The sequence below is a fragment of the Hydractinia symbiolongicarpus genome, chromosome 11, assembly GCF_029227915.1.
Source record: "Hydractinia symbiolongicarpus strain clone_291-10 chromosome 11, HSymV2.1, whole genome shotgun sequence".
NCBI lineage: Eukaryota > Metazoa > Cnidaria > Hydrozoa > Anthoathecata > Hydractiniidae > Hydractinia > Hydractinia symbiolongicarpus.
In genome coordinates this window covers 23,548,356-23,576,264 of record NC_079885.1, presented here as the reverse complement: position 1 = coordinate 23,576,264, position 27,909 = coordinate 23,548,356, and the positions used below count along the sequence as shown (strand labels likewise).

Below are 27,909 nucleotides of genomic sequence, written 5' to 3'. Positions count from 1 at the left end.
AAATAATTTGGAAATCATAACGAAGGTGGGTGTGACGGATATCATGCCTTGTTTTTTTGCATGTATTTCACCATAATATATGATTACAATAATCACAACAAAGGACGGAGTTATGACAATAACGTTTATCTTATATTTCCCTCAAGCCTTTTCAGATTGGCGAACAATTAATACGCAAGTTACAGTTTTACAAAATAGATTGTTTTAAAGCAATTTTTGTAATAAACCAGGCCTTTTCAGGAGAGGCGTGCAATAGCACGTGCACACCTCCACACACGCAAAATAGCTTTCTTATAAAATTTGTCATTTTGCAGGTGCTATCAGCACCTGCAAAATGACAAATTTTATAAGAAGTTTATCAGTGCAGCACACCTAAAAACACACCTAAAATACTTGAGGCATGCTTTTTGGCACACACGTATTAAAATTTTCCTGAAAAGGCCTGATAAATAATGTATTTGTTCTAAAAATTTAAGATATTTTTATTCCTTTAAGTTAAAATCAAGGTGGTATAGTGAAGTTTACTTTTATATTTTAAATTGCTGCAAGTATTCTCAACATCGCATACACAGGTTATTATTTGAACAATAAGTTTCCATGATCTTTTCAATTTCTCGCAATGTAATCTTCTTACTTTCGAAAACAATGGTCTATTATGAAGGTGATTATGCAAGTTGTGCGTATGCAGAAGCCTACATTCTGACTGTACTGTATAAGAAAATGGGCAGTCTCTCTTGTTGGACTGAGATAAAGATTTTTTATACATTATTAAACTTTCTAGCTATATTCAAAAATTTTTGCATCCATACACAGTTTAAATGAGGATGTCATGTATGTCCTAAGTCCATTCCATTCTCGCAGATGCGTTGTCACGTGATATTGTTCTGTGCTTACGTTCAGTAAAACATGGCCTTTTTGAAGGTGAAATATTCACAGTTATTACCTTAATTAAAAAAAACTTACAGGGAAATGCACTTTGAACTGTAGCTAATTGGTGAAGATTAACCAGTATTTAAAACATATTAAAGATTTGAAGACAGAAAAGAAAGATATCCTTAAATGATCCAGTCTTGAATTGAAGGTTTTACCATATAAACGACATGCTTATGGCATACTTACTCTTGTTCATAATGCCAGATGTAATAAAAAATAATCTGTATACTGGCCCATAATTGACTTAAAACAACATCGCATGAAAACCTGTCAGTGCGAATTCTTGAGTTATTTTGAAACAGCTTTTTGTTGTGACATTTGGCCAACTTATTTTTGACCTATGCTCAGGTGTCTTGTGTTGTAGTTCTTGTATTCAAAATGTATGGCCATCATTTGGCAGATTTTTTCAAAACAGACTTACTAAAAATCAGACTGCTGGCCTTACTCACTAGCCAGGGAAAACCTCGTAAATGCGGGATCCCGCAATTACATAGCCAGGAGACCCACTTATTTAAAAAAAAAGATAAAGCAGAGATGTGTTTGAAATAAAAAAAAATTCTCTTCATTCTCATTAAAAAAAACGTTCTCTTTATTCTCATTATCTTTTGATTTTGTCACGATACTATAGATAGATAGATCATGACAATTTATTTTAATTGTTTCTTATTATTTGAAAGTGGTACATCGCATATCGAGGGAGTCCACTCACGTTGCGCGCTCAATATGTTAAACAACCTTTTTCCAGTACAGTACTCATGATGATGGTGATACTTTCACACTTTCGAGGCAATGAATATTCAGAAGGTTGACCTTTTAAATTTTATTATTCATAAAGACTTGACTGAGTATACCATAGGAATCAAAGTAAAATTTTTGTCATAAGAGATGTTGGCTGCCAAAAGTGATTTGATAAAAGACATGAAAATTACAGATTTCTTTTATAGTGATGACATTGTGACAAAGTTTGCATACACACAATTCTTTTCAAGCACTCTTGAATGAAATTTATGTTTGTCATCCAGTAGCATGACGTCAGAGGTTCATCATATTCTTCGTCCAACAACTTTTTTAGAAATAAATGAGTTCAGGTGTTCTTTTCTTTTCTTTTTGGATAGAAAATATAAAAGATTTTTTATTTTGAAAAATTATACTTAGGATGATAAGTTTTAAAAACATTCAATCGTAACTCCTATTTAATTTAAAGGTGTCAAAGACCGATCAGAAAAAAATTTAGTTAGTCAACATTCCGTTTTTAAAATAAATAGTTTCACCATTGGAAAGATCACTGTTTCTTTAACATAAATGTCTAATAAAAAATAGATTTTTTGATACAATAAAGGTATACCGACACCTTAAGGTGGAAGAAATTACACTGGGTCTTCTTAAACGGTCTTTCTGTGGTAAAATACTGTTGACTCTGGTTTTGATTGGTTATTAATTCTGACTTTGTGCTTATTGGTTGATGGTAATTCAGGGTTTGCTATAAGGTGGATTTGAATTGTAGGGGTTTGCTCTGACACTTGTTTGCGCCTAAGCTTTCGTTTGATAGAAACTGAATTTAATATACTGTAAGAAAGCTTGGTTAACAGGCTAGCATTTGCGATGTTTTCCCTGGACTGCTCACTACTAAAGATTCAAGGCTACAAGCCAGACTCACTTGAGAATTAGGTCAAACTCACTTCTGAATAAAAAGAAATAAAATCAGCAAAACAACAATCACACTAAAAAACTAAATTTCACGCAACCAGCAAAAAATCATAAAGTATCGTGAAGATCAACCACCACATGTCAAAATGTGATCGGCCATCATGATTAATTTGACTTGTAGAACCAGAAATAAAATAAGCTTAGTTTACAAAGATATTAGAAAACGAAACCTGAGTCATCGAGATCAATGTTTCGATTCCGTGAAATTATGCTCTAAAATCGAAACGGAAAACAAAAGGATACCAGAGACACACGACTGCGACAGACAGACAGACAAGTTATTCCTAGTTTTCTTTTCTACTACTTTAGCTACCTGATATAGGTAGCTAGTAATATTTTGGAAACAACCTGACTATGTTGGGTGGAATTACACTCACCCGCCTTATCATTGGAGCATTTGTAGCATACGTTTTAAACAGTGTTTATGTTTTTTACACATTATTTAATCCTAAAGAATGTAAAGGATACGCAGACAATTGCCTTATGCCAGCTTATAAGCTAGAACAATTCAACAAAATAAAGGTAAGAATATTATTTTGGCATATGGCTGTGAAGAGGCTTTTGGACGGGGTGGGCCAGAGAAAAGAGCACAAGAATTAGGACAAGGGTGCCAATAATTCGCATACACCCTCATATATAATGGTGAGTTTGGCCGACTTTTTGAATTAAATTGGCAGTTGTCCTCCGAAACCACTCGCACTTTCCTGAACTCACCTGGATCATTCCCGAACTGCAATTCCTTGTAACAAACCATGCGGACGATCGATGAAAAAGGCGCTTGCACAGTTAGGAAAAACTTTTAAATATGCTGTTATAGTATAAATAAACCACACCTCCGAATTAAGCGTCCGATACATCCTATTTAATAATAATAATAATAATGTTAACGATTTTATTGATACTCTTCACTCTAATTTAATAATCCCTTATATTAACCTGCCAACTAGGATAACTTTGTATTCGAAAACTTTAATTGACAATATTCTTATGTCTGCTAACTCTAATAAAATTGTATCTGGTAATGTAACCTCTTCAATTTCTGATCATCTACCCCAATTTGCCATAATTTTTAAAGAAAATCCTAACATTAAAATTAACACCCCTGAAACATTTTATTATGACTGGAATAGATTTGACATTGAAAATTTTAAAAATGATTTTGTAAATATTGATTGGAACAACCATTTGCTTTTACCTGTAAATAATGTAAATAACTCTTTTAAACTTTTCTTTAATAAAATTAATGAACTAATACATTTACACGTTCCTCAAAAAAAAATTAACCAAGAAACAAGTTAAAACTAAAACTAAACCATGGATAACTATAGGTATAAGACAATCAATTTACAAGAGGAATTATTTTTTTAAAAAATTTATTAATTCTACCTATGAGAACACTAAAACAAGAAACCATAACTTATGTAATAATTACAGAAACCAAATTGTTAATCTTATTCGTGTTAGTAAAAAGAATTATTTATAAATAATATTAACAACTCTAAAAAAGTATGGGATGGTATTAAAGAAATTTTACATAAAAATCATAATTCTTTGAATGTTAAAACTTCTCTTTTGATAAACAACAAAGTTACTTCTGATCCTAAAATTGTTTCATCTTCTATTAACCAGTATTTTTCTTCTATAACTGATAGGATTCGAAGTAACATTCATAATTTCTCCAACAATGACCATAAATTTTTCCTTAAAAATCCAAACCGTAACTCCTTCTTTTTTTCTCCTATAACACAAAACGAAATAATTAAGATTATCAATGGCTTAAACATTAACAAAGCAAATGGACCCAATAGCATTAATAACAAAATCCTAATTCCTTTGAGTACCGAGTTCTCAGAAATCTTAACTAAACTTTTTAATCTATCAGTCAGTAATGGAGCTTTTCCAGAGATATTAAAACTAGTTACTGTTACCCAAATTTTCAAAAACAAAGGTTCACCCTTAAATCCCTGCAACTACCGGCCTATCTCTCTTTTATCCAATATAGTCAGATGAGGTAATCGTTACGCACTTTTTAAATAATCATGAACTACGGTCGCTGTTCTAATCGTTACGCAGTTCTTTTGTTTTATTCACGCAAAATTAGTTTCTTGTAACATATTCACCAAATATGAGGACCATATGGAAGCGCTATCATGCACTTTTTCACATAAAACAATGCGTAATGATTAGATCGAAAAAACTCTAATCATTACGCATTTTTTTATATTTTTTACGCAGGTGCGTAATGATTATAACACCCTGCGCAATTAATAAAATAGTTTGTTACGCACCTAAGATCTAATGGTTGCGCACGCTATTTACGTAGCGGTGTAGTCTAGATTAGTCTATTTGTGCCTTTTTTATCTATAAAATTTTTGAGAAAGTAGTTTATCAAAGACTCATCTCTTTCCTAACTATTAATAATTGCCTAATTGATAGACAATTTGGTTTTAGAACCAAACATTCTACCATTCATGCCCTAATTAGTCTTACTGAAAACATCAATAGAAACCTTGATCAAGGCAATTTTTCTTGTGGCATCTTTATAGATTTTCAAAAGGCCTTTGATACAGTCAACCAGCAAATCCTTTTAGATAAACTTAATCACTATGGTGTAAGGGGCTTAAGTAACTCTTGGTTCGAGTCGTATCTCTCTAAACGTTTGCAATCGGTCAAAATTTCAAACTTCACTTCTTAGTCAATTGAGTTAAAATATGGTGTACCCCAGGGTTCAATTCTTGGACCCTTATTGTTTTTAATATACATTAAGGATTTACTAAATCTATTATCTACTCAGAATTATTCCATTTTGCTGACGATACTAGTCTTCTCTATTCCAGTCATGATCTAAAAAAAATTAAAAAACCTGTTAACATTGATCTGAAATTTCTTTTCAAGTGGTTAAATTCCAATAAAATCTCTCTTAACATCGCTAAAACTGAAGCCATTCTTTTTAAACATCCTAACAACTGCATCAACTATAACTTAAAGTTAAAACTAAATGGGAATGTACTTCAATTTGTTGACACTGTTAGATATTTAGGTGTCCTACTTGATCACCATCTTACATGGATCCCTCACACTAATTCTATAGCTTCTAAATTAAGTAAGGCTATTGGTATGTTGTCTATACTTAGACACTATCTACCTAAATCTTCGCTAATTGATTGCTATCATGCACTTTTTGCGTCTCATGCTACATTTTCTTGTCAAATCTGGGGTCAATCAATATCAAACACTCATTGTATTATCAAACTACAAAAAGCTGCCCTCCGTATTATTACTTTTTCTGATTTTAGACAATTTTCTTTACCCCTTTTATCTCAATGTAAAATTCTTCGCCTTTCTGATTTTATAACTTTATCTAACATTATATTAGTCTTTAATATCCTTAATTCTCTAACCCCCATTGACGTTTGTAACCTTTTCAATTTAAAAATTATTCAATCGACATATGAAACCAGAAACTCCTCCATTAAACTTCTTAACAGACCTGTGGTCAGAACTTCTAAATTTGGTGTCAACTCTATCAGTGTATTCTCTGCTGGAATAGGTTCCAGCAACATTTTTCTAGACATGACTTGGCCTCTTTAAGCTCTGATCAAATTAAATCAAAATGTAAACTCTTTTTTCTAGAAAGCTACAAGAATGGTCCCGATTAGTCACTTTTATATAAAAAATCTTCTCAAACTTAAACTGAGCTCAATCTGAGTTAATATCTACTATTTATCATCATATATATATATATTTATATCAGTTTTTATATGTAGGTTTTTTCTCACTGGTGGCCTCACTCGTTTAGCTAATACAGCTATTTGACGGTCTCCATATTTAAAAACTGTAACTATGTTATCTGTATCTATATCTCTGAAATAAAAATTCAAATTCAATATTTAAGCAGTAAACCGCTTATTTAAACTGTTAAATACGAATTTTTCCAAAATTCACACACTTAAGCCGAAACTTTTGGGTGCCAGGAAGCATGTATCTATAACGACCTCCAATTATTTTTAACCAATCAAACAATTTGATGTAGGGAACATGTGCTTTATTGCTGAAACTCCCTTACTTTATTGGGCAGCAAAATCCATCTTGTTTTCATTCAAAATGGCGACAAGTTGTAGCTAGCGATATTAATTTTTATCTCATTCATTTTGATTGTATACATTTTAATATAGCTGTCTACAGGCAAATTACACTATACCTCGGCTAAAAGCGTGCTATCTCATAAACTCTTTGTTAAATGAGCATAGTTTTATTAACAAAGCTACATTTTGAGTTATTCCTTCCATTAAAAAATAAAACACAATGCGACTAGGGATAAAAGCCGTATATTAGCATTCAAAGTTTAACACAGCATATTTACGCTGTAATTCGCCTATTGAAGTTGTATTGAACGTTTAATTTAAAGGTAACATACTATTTGTACTGTAACAGCATATTTAAAAGTTTTCCCTGACTGTTGGAGAGAAAGGAGTTAAAATTTATATATAAGTTATTTGTCAAGTAAATCTTATCAAAAACCATCAAAACGGTTCTTTTAAGAACTTCGATACCACATAGTAAGTTTATTTTAATATTTATAGTTTTTTGAATCATGAGTGTCTGTTTTTCTTTTTTGAGGGGCATTGTTCGGGTCTATGCAGGTTTTTTTGAAGAGAATACTTTCGCTTGAAACCTGCACTTTTTATGGCATATGCGGCTTATTGGCACCTTGTTGTGCGTTTCGGGGAGATTGGCATTAGAAAAGTCAAAATTTTGTATCCATTTAAAAATTGGAAAAAGAAAATACTTATTGGATGTTAGCTAAAAGCGCTAATGTTTTATCTTATAGATAGAACCCTAGAAACAGTGAAAAACACTGTTAAATGCAAGATCCTGCAATTGGGGTATTTGTGAAAATGGTGCCCCCAGTGGTGTATCCAGATGGTAGTTTAGGCACACTGCAAGAAATTTTTTTGGCTAAAATAACATTTGTCTGTGTAAATTAAAACATGTATTAAGGGGATTTTCACGAAGCGAATTGAACGGCGAATTCACTTTTTAATGCATGCATTGATTGTCGTCATTTTTTATCGTTTCAGATATCCGTTTATGTTAGCCGCTTAAAATCTCCCACAGAATCTGATTTAAAGCTTATTTGGGATTCTGGAGATACATCAGTATTAGTTGCCCAAGAAAAGTAAGTTGTTATTGGTTGGAATTGCAGTTAGGCCTGCATAACTAATTTACGCATAAATGGTCATTTACTCAATGTTTACATTAAGATAATTGCATGTGATTTCTAATTAATGGTCATTTGTTGTGTTATAGTTTTAATGTCGAATGTTTCGGTAAATAGCCCAACTCACACTGACAAGTAGTTAAATTGAAGATTTCAGCGCCGGCGAATCCAGGGAGAGGGGAGGGGGGAGGGGCCATCCCCCCTCACCGTTTTGCTAAGAAAAAAATTTTTTTTTGAGGTTTTAATTATTGTATTGCTTTGCTATAAATTTATTTGTACGATTCTGTTAACACATTTCTTCTGCATAAAATGTACTTTCTGATTTTAAATGGTTGCATTTTTTTAAAAAACAAAGTACGTAAAACAGAAATTAAGTATAAGTTTTGCATGAATTAAGGTTTTTTTTTATTACTATCCAAAAAAATTTCGAAAATTGGGCCATATTTAAGGCTATTTCAGAGGCCTAAATTCAAAAATTTTCTTATCACCATGGTGGGGCCTCCTTAGAAACTACATATTTTCCACTTTCAATTCCAATTTACCGGCCCTCTGTTTGGTTAGAGAAGCTAACTAAAACATTGATAACATTAGTTTATATATTTTTTTATCTGTGTTTGATTATTTTTATTTTCTTATTTTAATTTACTTAGTGTACTTTTAGAATTGTCAATGTAACATTACCATTTTCTACGAGACGAAATGGGTCTTTGTATGCATATGCTTTCCTGCATCCCATGAAAGAAAATGCAGTCAGTAGTAACAATAATCAGAGAATCACATTTCAATCACACTTGTTGACAAAGTTTATGATTCCGAAAGATAAGCAGTTTAATCTGATCCAAGGAAATAAAGATCCAGTATGTTTTATCTTCCTTTGTTTTTCCAGCTTTCTGGCATTTGCAATTTCGGTGGTTATTTTTTTTTTCATAAGTTAGGTTTGTGTGACAACGAAATATTGCTGTTTAACCAAACACACTATATTTGCAGATCTGAATTTGTTTCTTAGTATGACTGAACAAAAGTAAAAAAGAGGGAAAAACAGAAATTCAGGAACTGAACGTTTGGCATAGTGTTATAGAGATTTTTCAAAACAAAATTTTAGGATGTAGGTTTGCAGTCATGGCTGGTAAGCTGGGTCAAAAATTGGTATTTTACATGGAGCAGACACTTTCTTTTATTGCTAAAAGTAATTTTATCTTTTTTCTGTAACAACATTTTTTAGGCTGCTGTTTTACCTATTACACATATCCATCCAAAAATCTCCATTTATGTTGGTGCTCAAGATAGAAGATTTCAACGTAATGCAATACCGCATGACATATATCACTTGTTGAAAACAAACAAAGATGGAGAGTACCTCCCATTGTTATACATTGATCAACTAAGCATGATGAAAAGATATCTTTTAGTAGGTTTTGTTTGTTGTTGTTTTTTGCTACCATTTTTAAATTTTGCGAATGCTTGATCTTTAATGTGTATGATAATTGAACATTTCTTTAAAGCATTGGTTAAGATTGCATGTAAAATTTCTTTTCTCAATAATTTATTTCATGTTATATATCGTGAAGAATATACAACCAACCATATCAGTGAACATTGAAGGGAGTTTCTGTTTTATTTCTGTTCACTTTTTTTTTGTTGACTCGCACCACATTTCTTTATTAACAAAGGTGTAAAAACTATAGGGATTTTTTGAAGACTGTTAAAATGCTTGGAAACAGTCTGTTTAAAAATGTTCGATTGTAACAATTTTTCATTTTTTGAAATATTGGCAAGGATGAAATTTCAGACCTACATTATCTTCTTGCTGTCTTTGGTATCTATATGCTGTGTAATTAAATTTAAAATTGAAGCTACGTTACTTAATATTGAAGTTACGTTACTTAATATTATCTATATTATAATGCCCGTATACGTCTGTCCGTCCGTCCGTCCGTCTGTCTGTCTGTCACGCAAAATGGTACCTTAGCTGCGACGGGCGAACCCGTGGATTTTTCCACGGGTTAACGGCTAGTTATTTACATTATTGTAGAATATGTGTTCCGAGCATAAGAAAAAAAAATAGAAATAAGTAAGGAATTTTAGTCAAAAATATCCCAAAGTGGTAATAGCGTGTGAAAAATAGTTTTAATATTTTAATGAAGTGTTGAGAGCGTAAAAAGAGAATATCCTACTTTTATTTCACAGCCAGTACAGAGAGATACGGAAAATGTAACCATGCAGATATACGTCACACCAGTATCACTTGGCAGATTGAGACTTTGGGCCACAGTAGAACAAGCATTGGGACAAATGAAAGATTTTGGTATGATTGTTTTATGACATTTCCTTCAATTTTACTACACATCTTGAGTAATGTTTTATTCTTCTCTGATATTTAATGTGGTCAAATGCTGCACCAGTTTTTTTGAACAAATTATTCTTTTATTTTCTGTTTTACTTACGAAAATATCAGGTGAAAGCTGGTAACCTTTAAAAAGAAAGAGTAATTTTAAAAAGAAATAATAACAATAATAAAAAAATTCAAACCGGACTAAAAAGTACTAGATACATCATTTTACACTTTGTTTTTATATTTATTTGCATGTGATATATATTATATATTGTATGATATTAACCTTTTTGTATATACGTTTAGGTCTTACAGAAAACGATTTAGATGAAGTCAAAGGAATATTCACAGACACGAACTTGTATTTTCTTGCAATGACTTTTGTTATTGCAATAGTTCATGTAAGATACACTGATTGCTATCTACGTCGCACTGATTTTCGCGTATTCTAACAAAACTGACATTTTGCGTAAAAATTAATAGATGATTTACTCTTCTATAGATGTTATTTGATGTGTTAGCGTTTAAAAACGATGTTAGTTTTTGGAAAAAGAAAGAATCGATGGAAGGGATGTCTATACGAACTGGTATTTATATATATATATATATATTTTCACTTCCACCATTTGGTAATCCACATTTTGTTTGTTTGTTTGCATGTTGCATCTTCTTTTATAGTTGTCTGGCGCTGTATCTCGACTACTATAATATTTCTCTATCTGATGGATGAAAAGACAAGTTTAATTGTGCTAGTACCGTCAGGAATAGGTGCAGTAATTGAGGTATGGTTGTATCGTAATATTTTGTGACTGTTCTTGCTATTGTTACATTCATCATTTTGGTCACTTTGGAGTTTTTTTAAGAGTGTGTTGCGCTCACACACGCTTTGGAGGAAGAATGACTGTTTGCTTTTTCCAAACACACCCACACACAAACTTGCGGAGTTGCGCTGTGCTCTAGATCTAGTAGTGATGCATTAATGAAAGCCGAAAACATGTAAACAGTATAGAAATAGTATTCAAAAAAGTATCCACGTATTAGTTGTATGTTGGTTGTGTTGTTTTTGTAGGTCTGTAATATATTGACATAAGTTGCGTAACTTCATTCAAGTTTTGCAGGGCGAAAAAAATTATCAGCCACATAGAGAAAGTTTGTGTTTCTTTTCAGTTTTGGAAGGTAACCAAGGCGTTGAAGATTAGTATAGAATGGACATCGACACTTCCAAGACTGAAGGTTTGTATTTTTAGATGGTATTCTAGTAGTTATGAACTATTAAAACCGTTTCAAACTTGTTGATCGGGCGCTAGCTAGTTCGCTAGGTTAAAAAGATCAGGGGTTTTCCGATTTTTTGCATTTCATTTCAAAAAATGAATCCGAAAATGTCCTGGAAAAATACGTCATACAATTTGTTTATAAATCCACTTAAGGCGCTATATACTTCACTATTTTAAACTGTTTTGTAGTTGTTAGGGTATATTCTATTTTTCAGGAAGGGGGAGGGGGGCAGGAGGGGGGGAGTAGTTAAGTTAGTGTAAGGCAAGTATACTGTAAAATCCCGTTTTACTTTATTTAGTTCGGTGAAAAATCCAAATCAGAACAGCAAACCGATGAATTTGATGTTCAGGTTTGTGAAAATGTTTTCCTAATTTTTGTAGGATCTTGTTAAAAATATATATAATATATATTTATATAAATTAAAAGAATTAAAGAATAACTTTCTGTGGAAATGTAAGTATAAAGAAACTCTAATGTCTTGTGATAAACTCTGATGTGAATTGAATAGGGATTTTAGCTGCTCAATGATATTCTGTCTGTCTGTGTGCCCGTATCTATATATTACTGTCTGTCTGTTTCCTGTCTGTGATCTAACAAAATTTATTTTTTTAGGCTATGAAATATTTATCGTATGGTCTTTATCCTTTGATGATGGCTGCAGCAGTGTACTCTCTTTTATATCAACCACACAAAAGGTATTTTTTACTTGCTAAGAAATGTTTTCTCGGAGAATTACAGTAAAGTTGTGCTCACACCTACCCAGGAACGTGTATCCAAAGTATACTTGTTTTTGTTGCAAGAAGCTTGGTGACTGAGTTTTTTTGTTTTACACAAAACGAGGTTGTTTATAGCGTATGTTGTGTTGGAATTGTCATCTTTGTTTTTTAGTTGGTACAGCTGGTTAGTGAGGAGTTTAGTTAATGGTAAGTGGTAAGGACGTTGCCTCTGTCGTCAATATTCTGTTCCCCTTTTTATCATGGACCTTCAAATTAATTTCCAATAAACACCACATTTGTAGAGATAGATCGAATTCTCATCCGTTTATCGTAATAATGATTCGTGTACAACAGTTTTTCTCGAAAAGAAATGTCTGTTTCCTTTTTTCTGTAAAATATTGAAATTTTGAAGAAAAGAAAGATCCTTAAATGTTCATATAATTTCACAAGCAAATTAAATTTTTGCAAAATTCACATTTTTAGGAATATACGCTTTTGGCTTCCTGTTTATGCTTCCCCAACTATTTCTAAATTACAAGGTAATTTATTTGATAAAAAAACTGTTTGTCAAACTCTCGTTCGTGCCGGCAGTGTTGCTAACCCTCCCACGTTGTTGTTTTTTTTAGTTAAAATCAGTAGCTCATTTACCATGGAGAGCTTTCATGTACAAGGTTGGTAAATTAACTTTGCTAAAATTGTTCTCTCAGAGTGATTGCCGTAAAAACCTTTATAAACTAACTAAACTAAAAAAACATGCAGGCTTATCTTATTTTTTCTATTTTACGCCGCCCTTATTTAGGCGCCTATCTAATACTCTTTTGAGCGCTCATGGCGTCTATTGTAGTTTGATCAAGAGCCAAATTGATAAGAAACAGAAATGGTTTTACTTTTATTTAATTATGTAAATTGTTTTTTATAAGTTTTCTTTGTTATCTGGAATTTTTTTCAGTATGTTTTCCGATCTGGATATTTCAAAAGAAGCACCCCTTAAGTGCCTACCCAATTTCTGCATTTTTTCCTTACTTCAGAAAAAATCATGACGTAATGCTTCTTTTAAACGCTTAGACGTTCATTAACTGATTTTAACACGTGATATTTCATTATATAGGACGTTTATTTTGAAACTTTTTTTATTTTAGGCCTTCAATACTTTTATCGATGACGTATTTGCTTTTATTGTTGTTATGCCAACAGCTCACCGTGTAGCCTGTTTCCGTGACGACGTCGTGTTTGTCGTGTACTTATATCAAAGATGGTTAGTTTTTGACAAAGTTATTTGTGCTAGCTTTCGAGAGTATTTATTTTCACTTATTGTGGCAAAATTCGCTAAATTATCTACCCGCGGAACAACCTCTTCCCTGGGACTTGTGAGGCTTTCTATGTTTGGACGGCCTGAACAAAAAGCCCAACAAGTCCTGGGGAAGAGGTTGACAAGATCCGCTAAATACCCGCGAAAAAATTAACATATGCTAACGATTCATTAGCTTTATCTCAAGAAGCTAAAAATTAATTCTCACAAAAATGTTAACGTTAAAAAAGAATCCTTACGTATTTGCAAAAATACCCGCGAAATATTTGAGTTTTCTCGATCTGCGAAAATTAGTAAATTTAAAGCAAGAAAATTAGTAATTTTGGATAACTAAGAACTTCTTTTCTTTATTTTAAAGCACTTTGTTTATCTTATATTTTGTTTACAATTAAATTTTTATTTTTAGGTTGTATCCGGTTGATACGTCTCGTGCGAACGAGTTCGGCATGACATTCGATGATGACAACAATACAAACACTGCGACGGAGACGAAAAAAGAGAAATAACTTTTACTGGAATTGTTTTTAAAAATTAAAAATATTTATTTTGCGCGTTTTAGTACTAGTTTTAAAGAATCAAATAATATTACCAATACGTGTAGAACTTAGATTGCTTTATATATCACGTGAGATAGATAGCGTACGTATGAAAAGTTGGTTAAGGCCTGAGCAAACTAACAGTTCATCCAACATTTTTTTTGCATTTTGGATGAAAAATTACGTGTTCCAATGACGAATTTTCTGGTTTGCATACGTTCATCAAACACCAAAACATTCCATCCAACTTAAATCCAATTTAAACGTTTTTTCATATATTTATAAATTAAAAATGGCGGAAAAAACATCATCCCGATCCTTTTGATTTCTCTCTTTGGTTTTTTTTGCAGTATTATTTTCTTTAAGATGGTTTTGGAAGGCTTTCCCTGTCATATGTATATCTTGTTTGCCGCTGCTATAATACATGGTCTTGCAAGCCTGTTCTTCTGTCTTCCTCATCTACAATGTTTATGATTAAAACAACATTAAAAATTCGGACGTACAAGTTTTCGAAATCAGCAAAAATTTATAAATGTTGGATAAAACTCCCCACCAACATCATTCACTGTGATTTTTTTTTCCTTTTTTAAAATTGTGCAAACCAATCCATCATTTCATCCAACATGGAAAATTACGATTTTTGGATCAAATATTGGTTTGCTTCGGCATAGAGATGTAATATATTTATATCTCCATGATTCGGCCTTAAGCTCTGTGCCCTTTCCACAAAAAAAGTGTAGCAAAATTATTTAGACAGAAAAGCCTCCCCAGTTCCTGGTGGTGTAATAATGATGCTACTGCGAAAGGTTGGTGTTATTGTTGTTTATTTACTCGCAAAATAAAATACTTGACATTTGCTCTTACCAACCAAACACAAACATTTTAATCGTGTCATTGTGTGAAATCTTCCATGTCTGAATAAGGAAAGCAGTATGTCTACTCAAAAGTTTACCTCGTTTTTTTAGCTAAAAATCCTCACATTTCGAATTTTCTCCCCCTACTTCAGGGTTGATTAACTAGCTGACTGTTCAAGAAAGAAGAAAAAATGCAATGCAGAAAAAAATGAGGTTCAGCCTGTTGATCATTACTTCACCTGTTTGATTTTTCATGTAAAACACGGACCAGATAGTACGCGCTCAGTGAAACCTCTCTGTAGCGGACACCATCGGTAAGTGTTCACTGTAGAGAGATGTACGCAGCATGAAGTTTTTTTCCCAAATTGAATGGAGCGTTAGTGTCAAGAGTCTAAATTTGGTGGAAGTAGGTGCGTCATTAATTCTGCTATCTCTCATTTCGAAAAGTAAAAGACATATATCAGATATCCCTAAAAATAGTCGTGAATTTGTCACAAAGTCAATAGTCCTTAAGGAGAAATCCGAAACACTGTCCCATGAAAAATGTAAACAAAATCTCCACAGGAATTTTTTTTGACCTATCGCTTTAGTTTAGTTTTAATATGTAAATGGGACCTTAAGGTGCTATTGATAGGTGTCCGCCACATCGAGGTTTTGTTACGAGAGTTCGATCGTCATTTCATTCGTTTCTGAAAGAATGGTTTGTCGTGGACAGGTGTCGCTATAAAGGATGAAAAAAAAATTGCACGCACAACTTTTTTGCTAAGCAGAAAGGACTCATACATTTTCATTAATTGAACACACAAACTTTCGCAATGAAAGCGAATGCTTTACAAGGCTACCAAGTGGTAGTCAAAACAAAATTACAACCTTGTCCATACCAGGGATTGCTTAATTTGTTTTTTACCTTGGGCCATACATTTAGGACACAAAAATTTCATTTAAAAAACAAGCATGGAGAAGAGCAAATATATTTCTTGTTTTAGACTCCGTCGTAGCACTTTTCCTATCACTTTGATTTATAGTGTTGTAAACAGCTTATTCCTCAGACAGGTAACGTATTCGCACTGCCAGAATAAACTGTACTGATTGACAAAAGCTAGCTGTTTTCAAATAATTGCTTTTACTTCGCATTGGTATATCCTCATTTCAGTCGATGCATTTCTTCTTTGGGACCTGGACATAAAAGTTTGAGATTTATAAATCTCTTGTTACGTTGATGCGATATCGGCCGCTTCTTCACTCTGTTTTATTTCTTTTACTTTCCGACCAAAATTTCGGTTCCGGCTGAATAAATAATCCAAAGGACGTTTTTCCTCGATTGCCTGACGCAATGCTAATGCGAGTGTTTCATCTCTTTCTGTGATAAAGTTGATCACTAAAAATAAAAAAGCAAAGTAATGTGGCAGCAATGAAATTATTACGAAGATTGTGTAAATTCAAGAATCTATATTATAATGCCCGCATACGTCTGCCTGACTGTCTATATTATAATGCCCGTATAAGTCTGTCTGTCTGGTAGCTTAGCTGCGCGAGTAGGAAGACGCATGCAATGCGGTACAAAAAGGACAGGCGAACCCGTGGATTTTCCATTACCGGATATTAAGCATAATAAAAATGTATACATAATACCGAAAGAATATGCATAAACACACATTTTTTCGAAAAATCGTACTTTCTATTTTAAGCCTTAAGATTCATCATTTGACCTTAAATATCTCGAGAACCAAAGCTCACAAATATAAAAAAATGAACCCAGTTTCTCTTCAGATTATAATGAACATTTTAAGCACAACTTGTTATCAATCGTTAGTTCTCCTTTAAATACCCTAAATGCTCAGTTAAGCGCTCTGGGCGCTTAAATAAAATTTTACCTTTTAAGGATGGGCGCTTATTCGAGAGAAGCAATTATTTGAGAGGAGCCCTTATTCGAGGGTGGGCGCTCAATCCAGCATTTACGGCAACCGTTCAGGAACGGACTAATAATTTAGCTAAAATTGTTTCAAAATAAACACATTAAGGAAAACGGTAATATCTAATAAAAGAACCAGTGTGTAACACATTTTCAAAATATACACTGGTGGATGTTTAAGAAGCTTCCGCTATACTCGTATTTATTGTCTAAAAGAATCAATCCGAAAGCAATCCAAATACAGCTTAAAAAAAAGTGAAAAGATTACTCAATGAGGTACGTCCCACAAATATTGGGGCAAAACTAGGCAAATATAGCCCCACAGTTGGACCGCCATACTCCTCAGGACTAGACTAAAGGTGTTTCACATGTTTTAGAAAGAGGATGATTTGAGCTATGCAACGGTACGAAACATAAACCGTCCAGGACTTAGTCACTGGTCGTGATTCAAGTTTGGAGAACCTGATTTATTGACTAAAAAAAGGATCGTTTCAAAAATGTGCCGTTTTTTAGGGTTCCACTCTTTTTGTGGATCCGGTTGAAATTAATTCGAGAATTGTAGCCACTTCCATGTGGCTCACGATTGGAACCAAAACCCTTCTGTTCCAAACGGATTTGATCTGAGGCAACTTCGATTTCTTCTTATTTTTCAAAAAACATCCAGGGGCCGTGTTCATATAAAATCCTTATTGCACAAAAAGCATTTATATATATTAAATCTTGTTTTGAACATTTCTAAGAGATACTAAAAATAAAAGTTTCGAAGAAAACATTAGCTCTTCGCAGTGAAAGCATACGACATAGGGGATTTCCCCTTTCAAATACAGTAACATCTCTCCTACATTGTATTTATTTACCGCAATAAATCTTAGAGTGTAAAAATACGGAGGAGGGTGAAGGTAAACAAAGGAAAGTAACATGACAGCACATACAAACATGACTTATCAAGCAAAAAAACATTCGTAATGTTGCCAGTGAGGATGAGAGAACTTATAAAATTCATTTGGGCGATATTTTTGACGTATTGTAACATTTTTGTTGTGTTCTGCTATCGTAAATTTGGATCCCGTGAAAATAGACGTTTGCTAAGAAAACGCATAGTTCACAAGATCGAAAGAATATGGAAGATTATATCTTATCAGATAAACGAGACATGGCTAAAAATATTTGGAGGAACATCAAGGTAATTTTTTTTTCTATAAAATTTTCTCTTGTTTTAACGTTACATGATGTATCTTAAATTTTAAGAAAAACAAGAAATGGTTTTGGGCCTAAATTTAAAAAAAAAGAATGTTTGAACTCATTTTGCTAAACATGCAGAAAAAAAAGATTCAAAAATAAGAGTCTATCCGTAATTGACAGTTAAGAGATTATATAAACAACTGAATTGTGAAGTGTAAAATGTCATTATTCGTCGAGATAATTAAAGAAAAGAAGTACCGCTGATAATTCTAATTAGCGCCTAATATCTTTTAATCTTGAATAAGCTCTTGCGTCAACGTCTTTAGTGCGTGGGCGTATATATCTCAACAAGCGCCCATATTCTGTTAAGCGCTTTACGCCCCTGCGCTTGGTAAAATATAAGAATAAATTTAAGCGCGTTTTTCAAAGTGTAAAATAAATTCTACTTCGTTTTTTTGTTTGTAAATAATCTGCACAAAAATCTCGTTAAAAAAAAAGAACAAGTTGCAAGAACTAATTTACAAGAACAAATTTGCGTGGATTTAGCAAGCCCTGAAAAATTTGCGAGATTTAATATTCAGGAGAACTTTAAGTTATATTGGGAACTGTGTGTACATTCGTTTCTCTCTCAATGTCCAAATCTTGAAGTTTTCTCCTCTATTCTTATCGATTGTTTAGCAAAAAAAATCTGTATTTCGAGAACTGCTGTTAAATTTTGTCTATACCTAAGAAACAAACAAAAAATGTTTGCTTCATTTAAATAAATTCTCTACTGATTAAGCGCACATGCAAAAAAAAATTAACTAGCGTTCAAGGTTTTATTTTCAGTCAATATTATAACGTCTTTTTTCTCATTTCTACATCTTCAAACAGTATTGGGAGCACTGAAATATCGGAAATAGAAATTGTAAAAAGTTCTTCATGCTTACACGTTTTCAACTATCTAGAAATACCTGTGTTTTTCTTGGAATTTAGTATTTTACCCGAGATTGCATGTACGGTGCGCCAACATCTTTTAAAGAATAATTTAGGCTTTTAAAGTGAAAGAAATTAGGAAAGTCTCCAGTATAGTCTTTTAATTCAACGACTTTCTGAGTGTTTTTGAAGTGTCATTATAAATTGATGAATTTCCTTTAGAAGACCATCAAACCAGGAGCTAGGAACATTTCTATATGATGTTCTTGATAAATTCGAAATATGGTGGAAATCAAGATCTCGTTACATGGATCCATACATTGAATTCGAAGAATGGATGATAGCGAGCGTGTTCGGGCGAAATATCGTCAACGTAAAATATACAGGTAGCTTTCGAGAAACTATCGTATCGATGCATTACGGGGAGACGTCATCCGACATTGACATGATGTACATCTATCGTGATTTTGAAGTCCGCGAAAACACGTTAAACACAACTCACATACAGCTGGTTAGTTCACAATCGCCTGGGTATGTACTATTAAAAGGAAACTGTACAACGGAACAGTTGGTTAATGTTTACAATCGCATAGCTAAGAAGGGAGAATTCTCTTCGTCTCTACATGTTTCGAAGTTGATGGAATTTTTCTCAAAAGAGGTTCTGTACAAATTTAGCCAAGGGTCGAGTGATTATTATGTAAGGTCTGATAATTTCCGACACATGCATGAATTATTCAATCGGGAACGTTTCTCAGGTTGGATGAAGTTTAAACAACAAGGACCAGCCAGTACAATCGTGTGGAACATCGCGGGACTTCCTAAACGGCAAATGCTTGGTGAAATTGACATTGTATTTTCACTTCATTGTCCTGATTGGCCGTCACAAGCCAATGAGTGGCTCAAAAGGCGTCGTAACTACAAGCAACCAACCAAAGCAATCATTTTAAAGATTGAAGCATATGGTGTAGATATTGTTCCAAAAAGCAGTAAAATCGATCGACCAAGGTCCACCTGGTGTTTGATCAAGAGCATGTTATCGTCATCGTCAGCAGATGAAATCGCAGAAGGTCTGGAATTAGAGTGGAGGCTCTCCTTCTCTGTAGCTGAAATGTTATTAATACAACAATGGAATCCGGTACAAAAGTCCTGCTTCAGGGCAATGAAAACATTACGTAACGATTACCTTTCGAAATATGGCGTCAAAAGCTACGCATTGAAGAACATCATGTTATATATGGTTGAAGAACACGATGAGAAGTTTTGGGTAGAAAATAAATTTATTACCATAATGGATGAATTTTTTTCGCGCTTGATCGCCTGTTGCGACAGTTCGACATGCAAGCATTACTTCGTAAGGCGACACAATCTTTTCTTTTCAGAAGACCATCACGACTTGAAACGAATTTCCAACGTGTGCCGGTCACTCCTAAGTAATTGGCACAAAACAATATATCTCTCCGACGGCTTATGGTTTAAAATTAAAGAATTTAAATGCGAAACATATTTCAAATGTTTATCATTTGTTGACAAGAAGGAAGCAATATGGTACCACAATAACGAGAAGAAAATTCGCGAGAGCGATATTAAGAGATACACTGGATCGTGCAAGATATATTACAGTCACAAAGTCCAAAAAGAAGTAATGAGGTTTGTCACCGCTTCGATCAACAGTCCCAACACCAATCTCGCCGTAGTCATGTCCGCCCTTATGAATTATATTCGAAGTAAGCCAGAACCTCAGAAATTAACAATAGATCAGCAAATCATATACAGTCACGTGTGTTGGGCGTATCTGAAATGTGTGAGATACATTTCCAAACAAATTGAAGATAAACAATCACAAATCCCAACGAAAACTTTAGAAACAACTCGCCGCGATGCAACTAAGTGGCAGGAGTTAGCCGACAGAATTACAAGCGATTATTTAACCGGTAGCCGAATCGATAGAAGCATAGTGGGAGCAGACCTATTCTTGCGCGGCAAAATACAGGAGTCGAGTGAAATACTCGAAAATGCGGGTGATATTTCAGGAATCGAAGAGTTTTATGATGAAACCCAAGCGCCAGTAATTCTCTGTGCATTCGATGCGGATTGTTTCGGACCTCTTGCTGGTTTTCAATTCAAAGCGACACCGTACTATTGCCCGGTCAGTTTAATCAAAGCATTAGTTGAAATTTCAAAACACAACAAACACAGCGAAGGAATCCAGCACTTATTGAATCAAGCGTCTCGTCTTTGGTTGGACTTTCCAGTGGATTTAAGTCAGCATCGACTCTACTATACCGTGTTCACAGTGCTAAGCAAATATTTACATGCACACATCGAAAAAAAATTGGAAAACAAGTGACCATGTTTGAAAACTTTATTCCAAGCGTCTTTGCCTTTTGATGAACTTGACGGCGACGAAAAGACCTTGGAACAGGCTGGTGACATGATTGCAAAATGTTTTACATTACGATAACAAAATAATTTATGCGGAATGTCAAAATTAGGAAAGTCCATTCAGGACAAACTTATTTCCATGGTGGCATTTTTCGCTCTACATATCTGTTACCACATACAAAATAAATATTCAACTTTTGTGAGTCTACTACTAACTCAGATCAAACTACCCAAACTTTCGCTGTTTAACTTCGTTTGAATTTCAGAGTTTCTTTTTTCTTTATTATATTATATTAACACATATTGTATAAAAAACTTTAATTAAGCAGCTGATATATTTATTTCTAACTTGTTGAAATTTGTTTAGCTGCGTTTAATTTTTTTTTTTGTTCAACATTAATTATACTTCCATTACAGTAGGCTTTTTTTTTAAGGGGCGTAGATAAGATCATTTAAAGAATGCTAGCCAGAACACCAGACGCCTAACGCAAGGCGTAGCTTCGAAAATAAACTCTACTGCCCTCTTTGGCGCGTCATCACCTTTTAGATAAATCAAGTGTCCACAAAATTTGCTATTTTAGCAAATTGACATCTAGACACTGGATATTTTATGGTGAAAAAATATACTTTTATGCCTTCCAGCTAAATTCAAGTTGATTTCTGATGAAGTTACGCTTTTTAAAACAAGTAATCGTGTTTTTTAAATATAATAATATAGGTAATAAGTCTCTTTAAAAATAAAATTCGAAATCACATACCTTTTCCTCGCTTGCCCATTCTAGCAGTTCGTCCAGCACGATGCAACACATCTACGATATTGGTGGAGAAATCGTACTGTATGACAAGATCCACATCTGGAAAATCGAGACCTCGAGCCGACACATCAGTAGTAACAAGCAAGGCTTTTGGCAGCGCTGAAAAGTAATGGAGAGTCGATAACCTTTCCTCCACAGAAATATTTTTATGAAGTGCAAATATGCAGTCCTTCCATTCACGTTGAAACGCCATCAAAACATCTGGAAACTGATTGTTATCAGGCTCTGTCTCGATATCCTTGACAGTTGCTGAAGATAAAGTTTGGTGTAGCGAGGAAACAGTGTGCACTTTGTTTACAAAAATCAGAACGCGAAATGTTTGTAAGGAGTTTGTGTTGTAAAAAGTCTGGATGCTGTCGAGAAGATGTTTTATTTTGTTGCCTTCTAAAACGTGTACAAATTCCATATCAAGCGACGAGACAAATTTGTGAGTGTTTTCTCCCTGTAATAATTTGAGATCCGGCACCCACTTTCTGATATAAGGCAACGCCTTTTTGCTTTTTTTATTCAAACTATCGGGCATTGTGGCGCCAACGAAAACGAACTGTCTTTTTCTGCTCGTTAACCCAGGTATTAAGTAAAAGTTTTCTTCCTTGAGAAGATGGAATATCAAGACAAATAACGGATCTCTGTTGCCATGTTTGCCGACTTTTTTCGCGATAAGCATGTCGGCTTCGTCAATGACCACCGTGCGAGTTTCGTTTAAGACGTCTAATGGATACGTGCTGACGTACGTCGCTGTCGTGACAACTACGTCGGCTTCTTTTAACTTCAGCGGCAATTGTTCACTGGCTACGCATACATTTACAGACAATAAACTGCGAAACGTATTGCAAACCTAAATAAAAAAATGTGCTTTACAAATGATTCATTTTATAATATGATTACTACTGAGTATATATATGCGACGTACACGCTTTTTTAATAGAATATGATTTATAAGAACCCTTATGCTAAGAGTAAGATGGCAGTTAGGAGCGTCTGAAGAACATGCTCAGTTTTAAACAAGTTTTCAAGCTTAGAATATTTTACAAATAAGTTAGGTTTGGGTTTGGCTTTTTTATAATTATTATATATAAAAGAATGCGAGGAAGTGAGATGACGGCAGCCTTTTGTACTTAGTCACGTGGTTAAGCAAAAATTGCGATATCTTAATTGTTGCGATATGGAAAACAAGTATCATTTAGTCATTTAATTGCCAGGATTGTGTCATTGTGTTGAAGAGAAAAAGTGAATGTAGACATTCTACTCGGCTCAATTCTTTATTTTTATTAGTCAACGCCACATGGACAATCAAAAGTTATAGACCTGGAGTAAGACATTTTTGTGGAAAATTGATGTTGTTTGGCAGGCCAGTTTGATGGGTCAGTCTTACCCTACCTTAAAACAATAACAACAACTAGAAATAGTGATAATTTTACATACGTACCTGATATGATAATTCAATATTAGGAACAATAATCAGTGCATAAGGTCTTGGTAATTTCTCCTTATTCTTCTTTAAATTGATGATCCCCTGTACAATAGGCAGAGCATAAGCTGGAATAGAATACAATACTAACATAAGCATAAGCTGAAATTTTTCTTCATTTTAGCCTCGGTTCTTGTGTGTATTATCTAAAAACTGTTTATTAGGATAATTATATCCCCAGTCTTTTTGTTTAACGCATATATTTTCGTATTTTTATTTAAAAAAGAGTTTTCTTTACGTTAGAAAAGAGATATTGATACACAGATAGATAAATGTGCATATTTTACATGACTACCTAACAAATATATGTATTAGGGGATATACCCTGTTTAATATTTCAAAAAAGAGGCCGTAGATAAGAAGGGAATTCCTGGAGTATCTGATGCCCATTTCCCTCGCAAGGCTGGATTTAACCCATGCTATGGCAACATTAACTCGCTCAAATTGAATCGCCATTAAGGGAAATAAAAACTTGGTCTCATGCAAAAAGAATGACAGAGTTAAAACCATTAAACTATACATTACCAAGATTTCACTCCTGTCCAAAAAAATCATTTAGGATTTTAGGTCAAAAGGAATAAAAAAAAACATGCAGTACTGTCACTCATAATTTCTTACAAGTCATAATAAATTTGTGTTGCGTCTTAAAAAGCACCAATAATACAGCGTCAAATTATTTTAACTTTAGCATTACTTACCTAAGGTTTTGCCACTTCCTGTTGATGAATTCAGAACTGCAGACTCACCAGACATCAAACTTTTGTACGCCTATGGTATAACAGAACTTCTGGTACTAACACAACATAACAGAAGTTTCAAAAAGCCAGAAATTAATAAAATAAGGGTGGAAATGTAACAAATTTTATACTGTTGGCTATAAATGGTGGCTGTAAACATTATCTACCAATCGCCATGTTTTTTAAACCCTCGGTGTCAGGCTTGGATGTATCTACAAAATTTAAAGCTTATATCCCACTTCATATGACATCATAGCATAGATTTAGGAAAATATATCTCTTCTACCTGATCTGAAGAAAGTACAAGATGCAATAAACAAGGTAAAATAGTTACTTTTTATGCAAATCTAATGGCATCAGGCAAATATAGTAAATATCAAAGCATGTTTTACATCATTACATTGGCAGTGAGCACAATGGTCAAAATTTTATTAGCTAAGTTATAAAAAAGTTTTTGTATTTTGCTAATAAAATTTAAGGATTTAGACATTGGATATTTTGCGCCATAAAGTAAGTCGTCAGGTAACACATATAAAAAATACATATACCCCTAAGTTAAATCACATATATGTATAAATGTCCATGTCAATATGGGTAAAAAGTGACAAAATGGGAGAAAATGCAACCTTTCAGGTTTTACAAATGTTTTGAGATTAACATATTTCTGGTAGTGGGGGGGGGGGGGAGTTTTAATAGGATGTGGTAAACCTGAACGAAACAAACGAAAAATTTTCAAGTCTATATATACATGGAGAAATCAGTTTTGCAACTCAATTGTGAGTGAGAGTTACAAATTCATTTTTTCCGAGACATTTCGATGACGTCATATGCCAAAAACGCGCTTTTCCTGTGCTTTTTTTCAAGCGGTTTTCCACGTCATTGAACAACTACAATTTTTGCGATGAAGGGTGTAAAAGCGCATTGTGGTCTATTTACAAGATAACCATGTCGTGGGTTTATATAAATCGCCAAAATGTCGAAAACGTGCATTCTAGTAAATCTATAGCTATTTTTCGAAATCTTATCATTTCTTCGCGGGAGGTAAATATTTCAATTTAATACAGAGTATTTGAAAGAGACTTCATGCCAAGACTTGCTTTTATGCTACCTACGAAATTAAAGACTCTTTAATGGTGCGGAAAACTGCTTGACAAAACTGTGGGTAAAGCGCGTTTATGGCATATGACGTCATTAAAATTTTTCACAAAAGGTAAATTCTGCCTTTTACTATTCATATATGCTATGACTATTTACTATTCATTCATATATATGGTGGCCAATAAATTATGCCACAATCTTAAAAATGACCCTGAAAATAAAAGACTGGCCTTAAGTAGCCCGAGTTCGTAAACAAGGGTTGGGATCTAAGTTTGATCTCAATGTGAATACTTTACAAAGTTGTTGGTAAAATTTCGTCATTTTTGACCATTTTCAGTAATTAGAATATTCAAGTACTTATTCAAATTTTTAAGGACGCAAAGTAAAAATATTTTCCAGCAGAACAGCCTAACTCTACTACGCATCCAAACAGATTATTAAAAACAGTTTTAAAATTTAATCTTTTAAACAAAAAAAATAATAGTAACCTGAAATTCATAACGTTTTCTAACATACTTTTGAAACAGTTAGGGCCAAAAAAATCTGCAACATCATAGCTAGATTACAAAAAGAAGACTATATTTCTAACACAAGATGCGATTTTTTTTGAAAATACTCTTTGACATCTTAATTAGACAATTCACCACTTAGATAAATTAGTTATCATATGCTTACTTATAAAGTATTTTTTATTTGTAGAATGACAGTTTATTTAAAAGGTTTCCTTGAGGTGAAGCTGCTACCTAGCTAGCTAAAAAAGAAAGGTGTAGAAGTAAAGCCGAAATCAAATTTACAAACCTGTATTTGTATATCAGTTGGTTGACGAATTCCATTTTTCCTCAAAGCTCTTGTAACCTTGAGGTCAATCTCCAAGTCGGTAAATGATATAGGACGTAAAAATAACTTAGAAAAATAGGAAATAGAAGGAGACAACCTTGAAATCTTTCTTCTGAAGCACGTGTTGGCCATGTTTGTTTTGAAAACATACCCTTCTGCGTGTTATTTATTAAGGGGTCGTGTGTGCCCATAAATTTCAAAGAAACGGAACGGAACCAAAGTTCACAAATTTCGCAATTTTTACAAGTCCCTTGAAAACCCACAAATTCAGAAAAATGTTTTAAATAATATGAACGAAAGTAAATTGAAGAAATTGGGTGAAGATTATATAGGCTAAATGATCTGATTTCCAGAGCTATTCTTGTTAAAAGTTCACGGGATAACGAAACCCTGGCACAAGGTTGACTTAGGGATCATCCATGAAAAACATCCGTACCTTAGTTTTTGTCTAGGGAGTTTTTCTTTACTGAGAACAATTTGTGGGATAGTGTTAAAAAAAAGACGGGTACGGACACAACAGGCTTGTGTCCATACATGTCCATTGATTGTGTGAACGTCCTTTTTTGGGTGACCCCTTTATAGATGTTAGAAAAAAGCTATTTCTAAAGTTTTTTGTCTTCTGCTTGTCATCTCACACAGATTTCCTCAAAAAAAAATTGCGATCCGTAAAGGCAAATCTGAGTGCAAAATGTGACGACTTTCCGTATTTACTTTACAACCAATACTGTGATTGGCATAAAAATAGCACTTCCCTTTTAATCAACGGAGGAGAGCGACACTTCTGAAAAGTAAACACCATCGGCGGTTTAATGATCTAGGTGAATGGTTTTTCTTTAACATTTCATAACGTTATTAGGAAATTTTAACAAGTAGAAATAATTTATCGTCTTGCTATCACATGCGTGAAGTCAAAATGTTTGAAAGCGATTTGGAAGCTTTAACAGAAAATAAATTCCCTCACACAACGCAAGGACAAGTCATTGCGGATAAAGACGAAACGTACGCTTATCCCGATGTTTTATCGTCCTTAGACGATGAGTTTAGTGTCGATAAAAAATTTATTCGTCGACTGATTGAACTCCAACAGTTGGAAAAACGAACGATATACGAAGAGCAGAATCGAAGAAAACAGGTTTCTTTTTCCACAACAACTAAGAGTCGTAAACCAAGAAAAGTATGCTCTGCCAGGTATATTCCAAAGAAAAAAGACGAAAAAAGATACGAAGTAGCAAAGCCTGGCACTGCGCCAAGTCTAAGGCTTGGTGCACACAGAAAACAAAAATTACCAGCCAAGAATTATGACAACTTTATGGACGATGAAAAGAATAGTAATGGTGTAAAAGCTAACTTTCTAAAGGATGAAGTTGTAGAAAATTTAGAAAAAAAGAAAATGTTTGTTCATAAAAAACTTTTAGAATATCGAATACAAAAGCATAAAGAAATGGTTCAAAGACGGAAAGATTCAGTTCAGAATCACGTTAAGCGAATGACAACGAACGATAAAACATACGCAGAAGAAGTAAACACATCTTTGAGAAAATTGTCACTCGTGGAGAAAACAAAGGGGGTGACTAAAACTAAACGTAAAGCGAGACAAAAATACGAAGTCGTTAGGCGGCCTGCGAAAAGCGAAGTGTTGAAACACAGTCCAAAGTCGACCGCGTCTCCATTCAGGCC

At 33.7% G+C, this 27,909-nt stretch overlaps 3 protein-coding genes across 3 annotated transcripts; 2 read left to right on the top strand and 1 right to left on the bottom strand.

Annotated features, from left to right (window-relative positions):
• The first annotated feature begins 2,871 nt into the window (after positions 1-2,871).
• LOC130613832 (lipid scramblase CLPTM1L-like) lies at positions 2,872-14,085 on the top strand. The gene is made up of 16 exons (XM_057435181.1): positions 2,872-3,162; positions 7,722-7,819; positions 8,523-8,718; positions 9,084-9,269; positions 10,049-10,166; positions 10,500-10,594; positions 10,696-10,780; positions 10,872-10,975; positions 11,361-11,426; positions 11,767-11,817; positions 12,081-12,163; positions 12,357-12,391; positions 12,668-12,723; positions 12,811-12,855; positions 13,324-13,439; positions 13,900-14,085. Exons 1-16 carry the CDS (start codon positions 2,995-2,997, stop codon positions 13,997-13,999), a joined length of 1,602 nt encoding a protein of 533 aa, XP_057291164.1. The 5' UTR covers positions 2,872-2,994; the 3' UTR covers positions 14,000-14,085.
• Positions 14,086-15,838: 1,753 nt separating this feature from the next.
• Positions 15,839-26,406, bottom strand: LOC130613831 (uncharacterized). Its single transcript, XM_057435180.1, has 5 exons — positions 26,194-26,406; positions 24,259-24,328; positions 23,519-23,628; positions 22,033-22,927; positions 15,839-16,261 (listed from the first exon to the last, which is right to left on the bottom strand). Exons 1-5 carry the CDS (start codon positions 26,362-26,364, stop codon positions 16,095-16,097), a joined length of 1,413 nt encoding a protein of 470 aa, XP_057291163.1. The 5' UTR covers positions 26,365-26,406; the 3' UTR covers positions 15,839-16,094.
• Positions 17,713-21,640, top strand: LOC130613830 (uncharacterized). The gene is made up of 2 exons (XM_057435179.1): positions 17,713-17,978; positions 19,115-21,640. Exons 1-2 carry the CDS (start codon positions 17,761-17,763, stop codon positions 21,237-21,239), a joined length of 2,343 nt encoding a protein of 780 aa, XP_057291162.1. The 5' UTR covers positions 17,713-17,760; the 3' UTR covers positions 21,240-21,640.
• Positions 26,407-27,909: the final 1,503 nt, after the last annotated feature.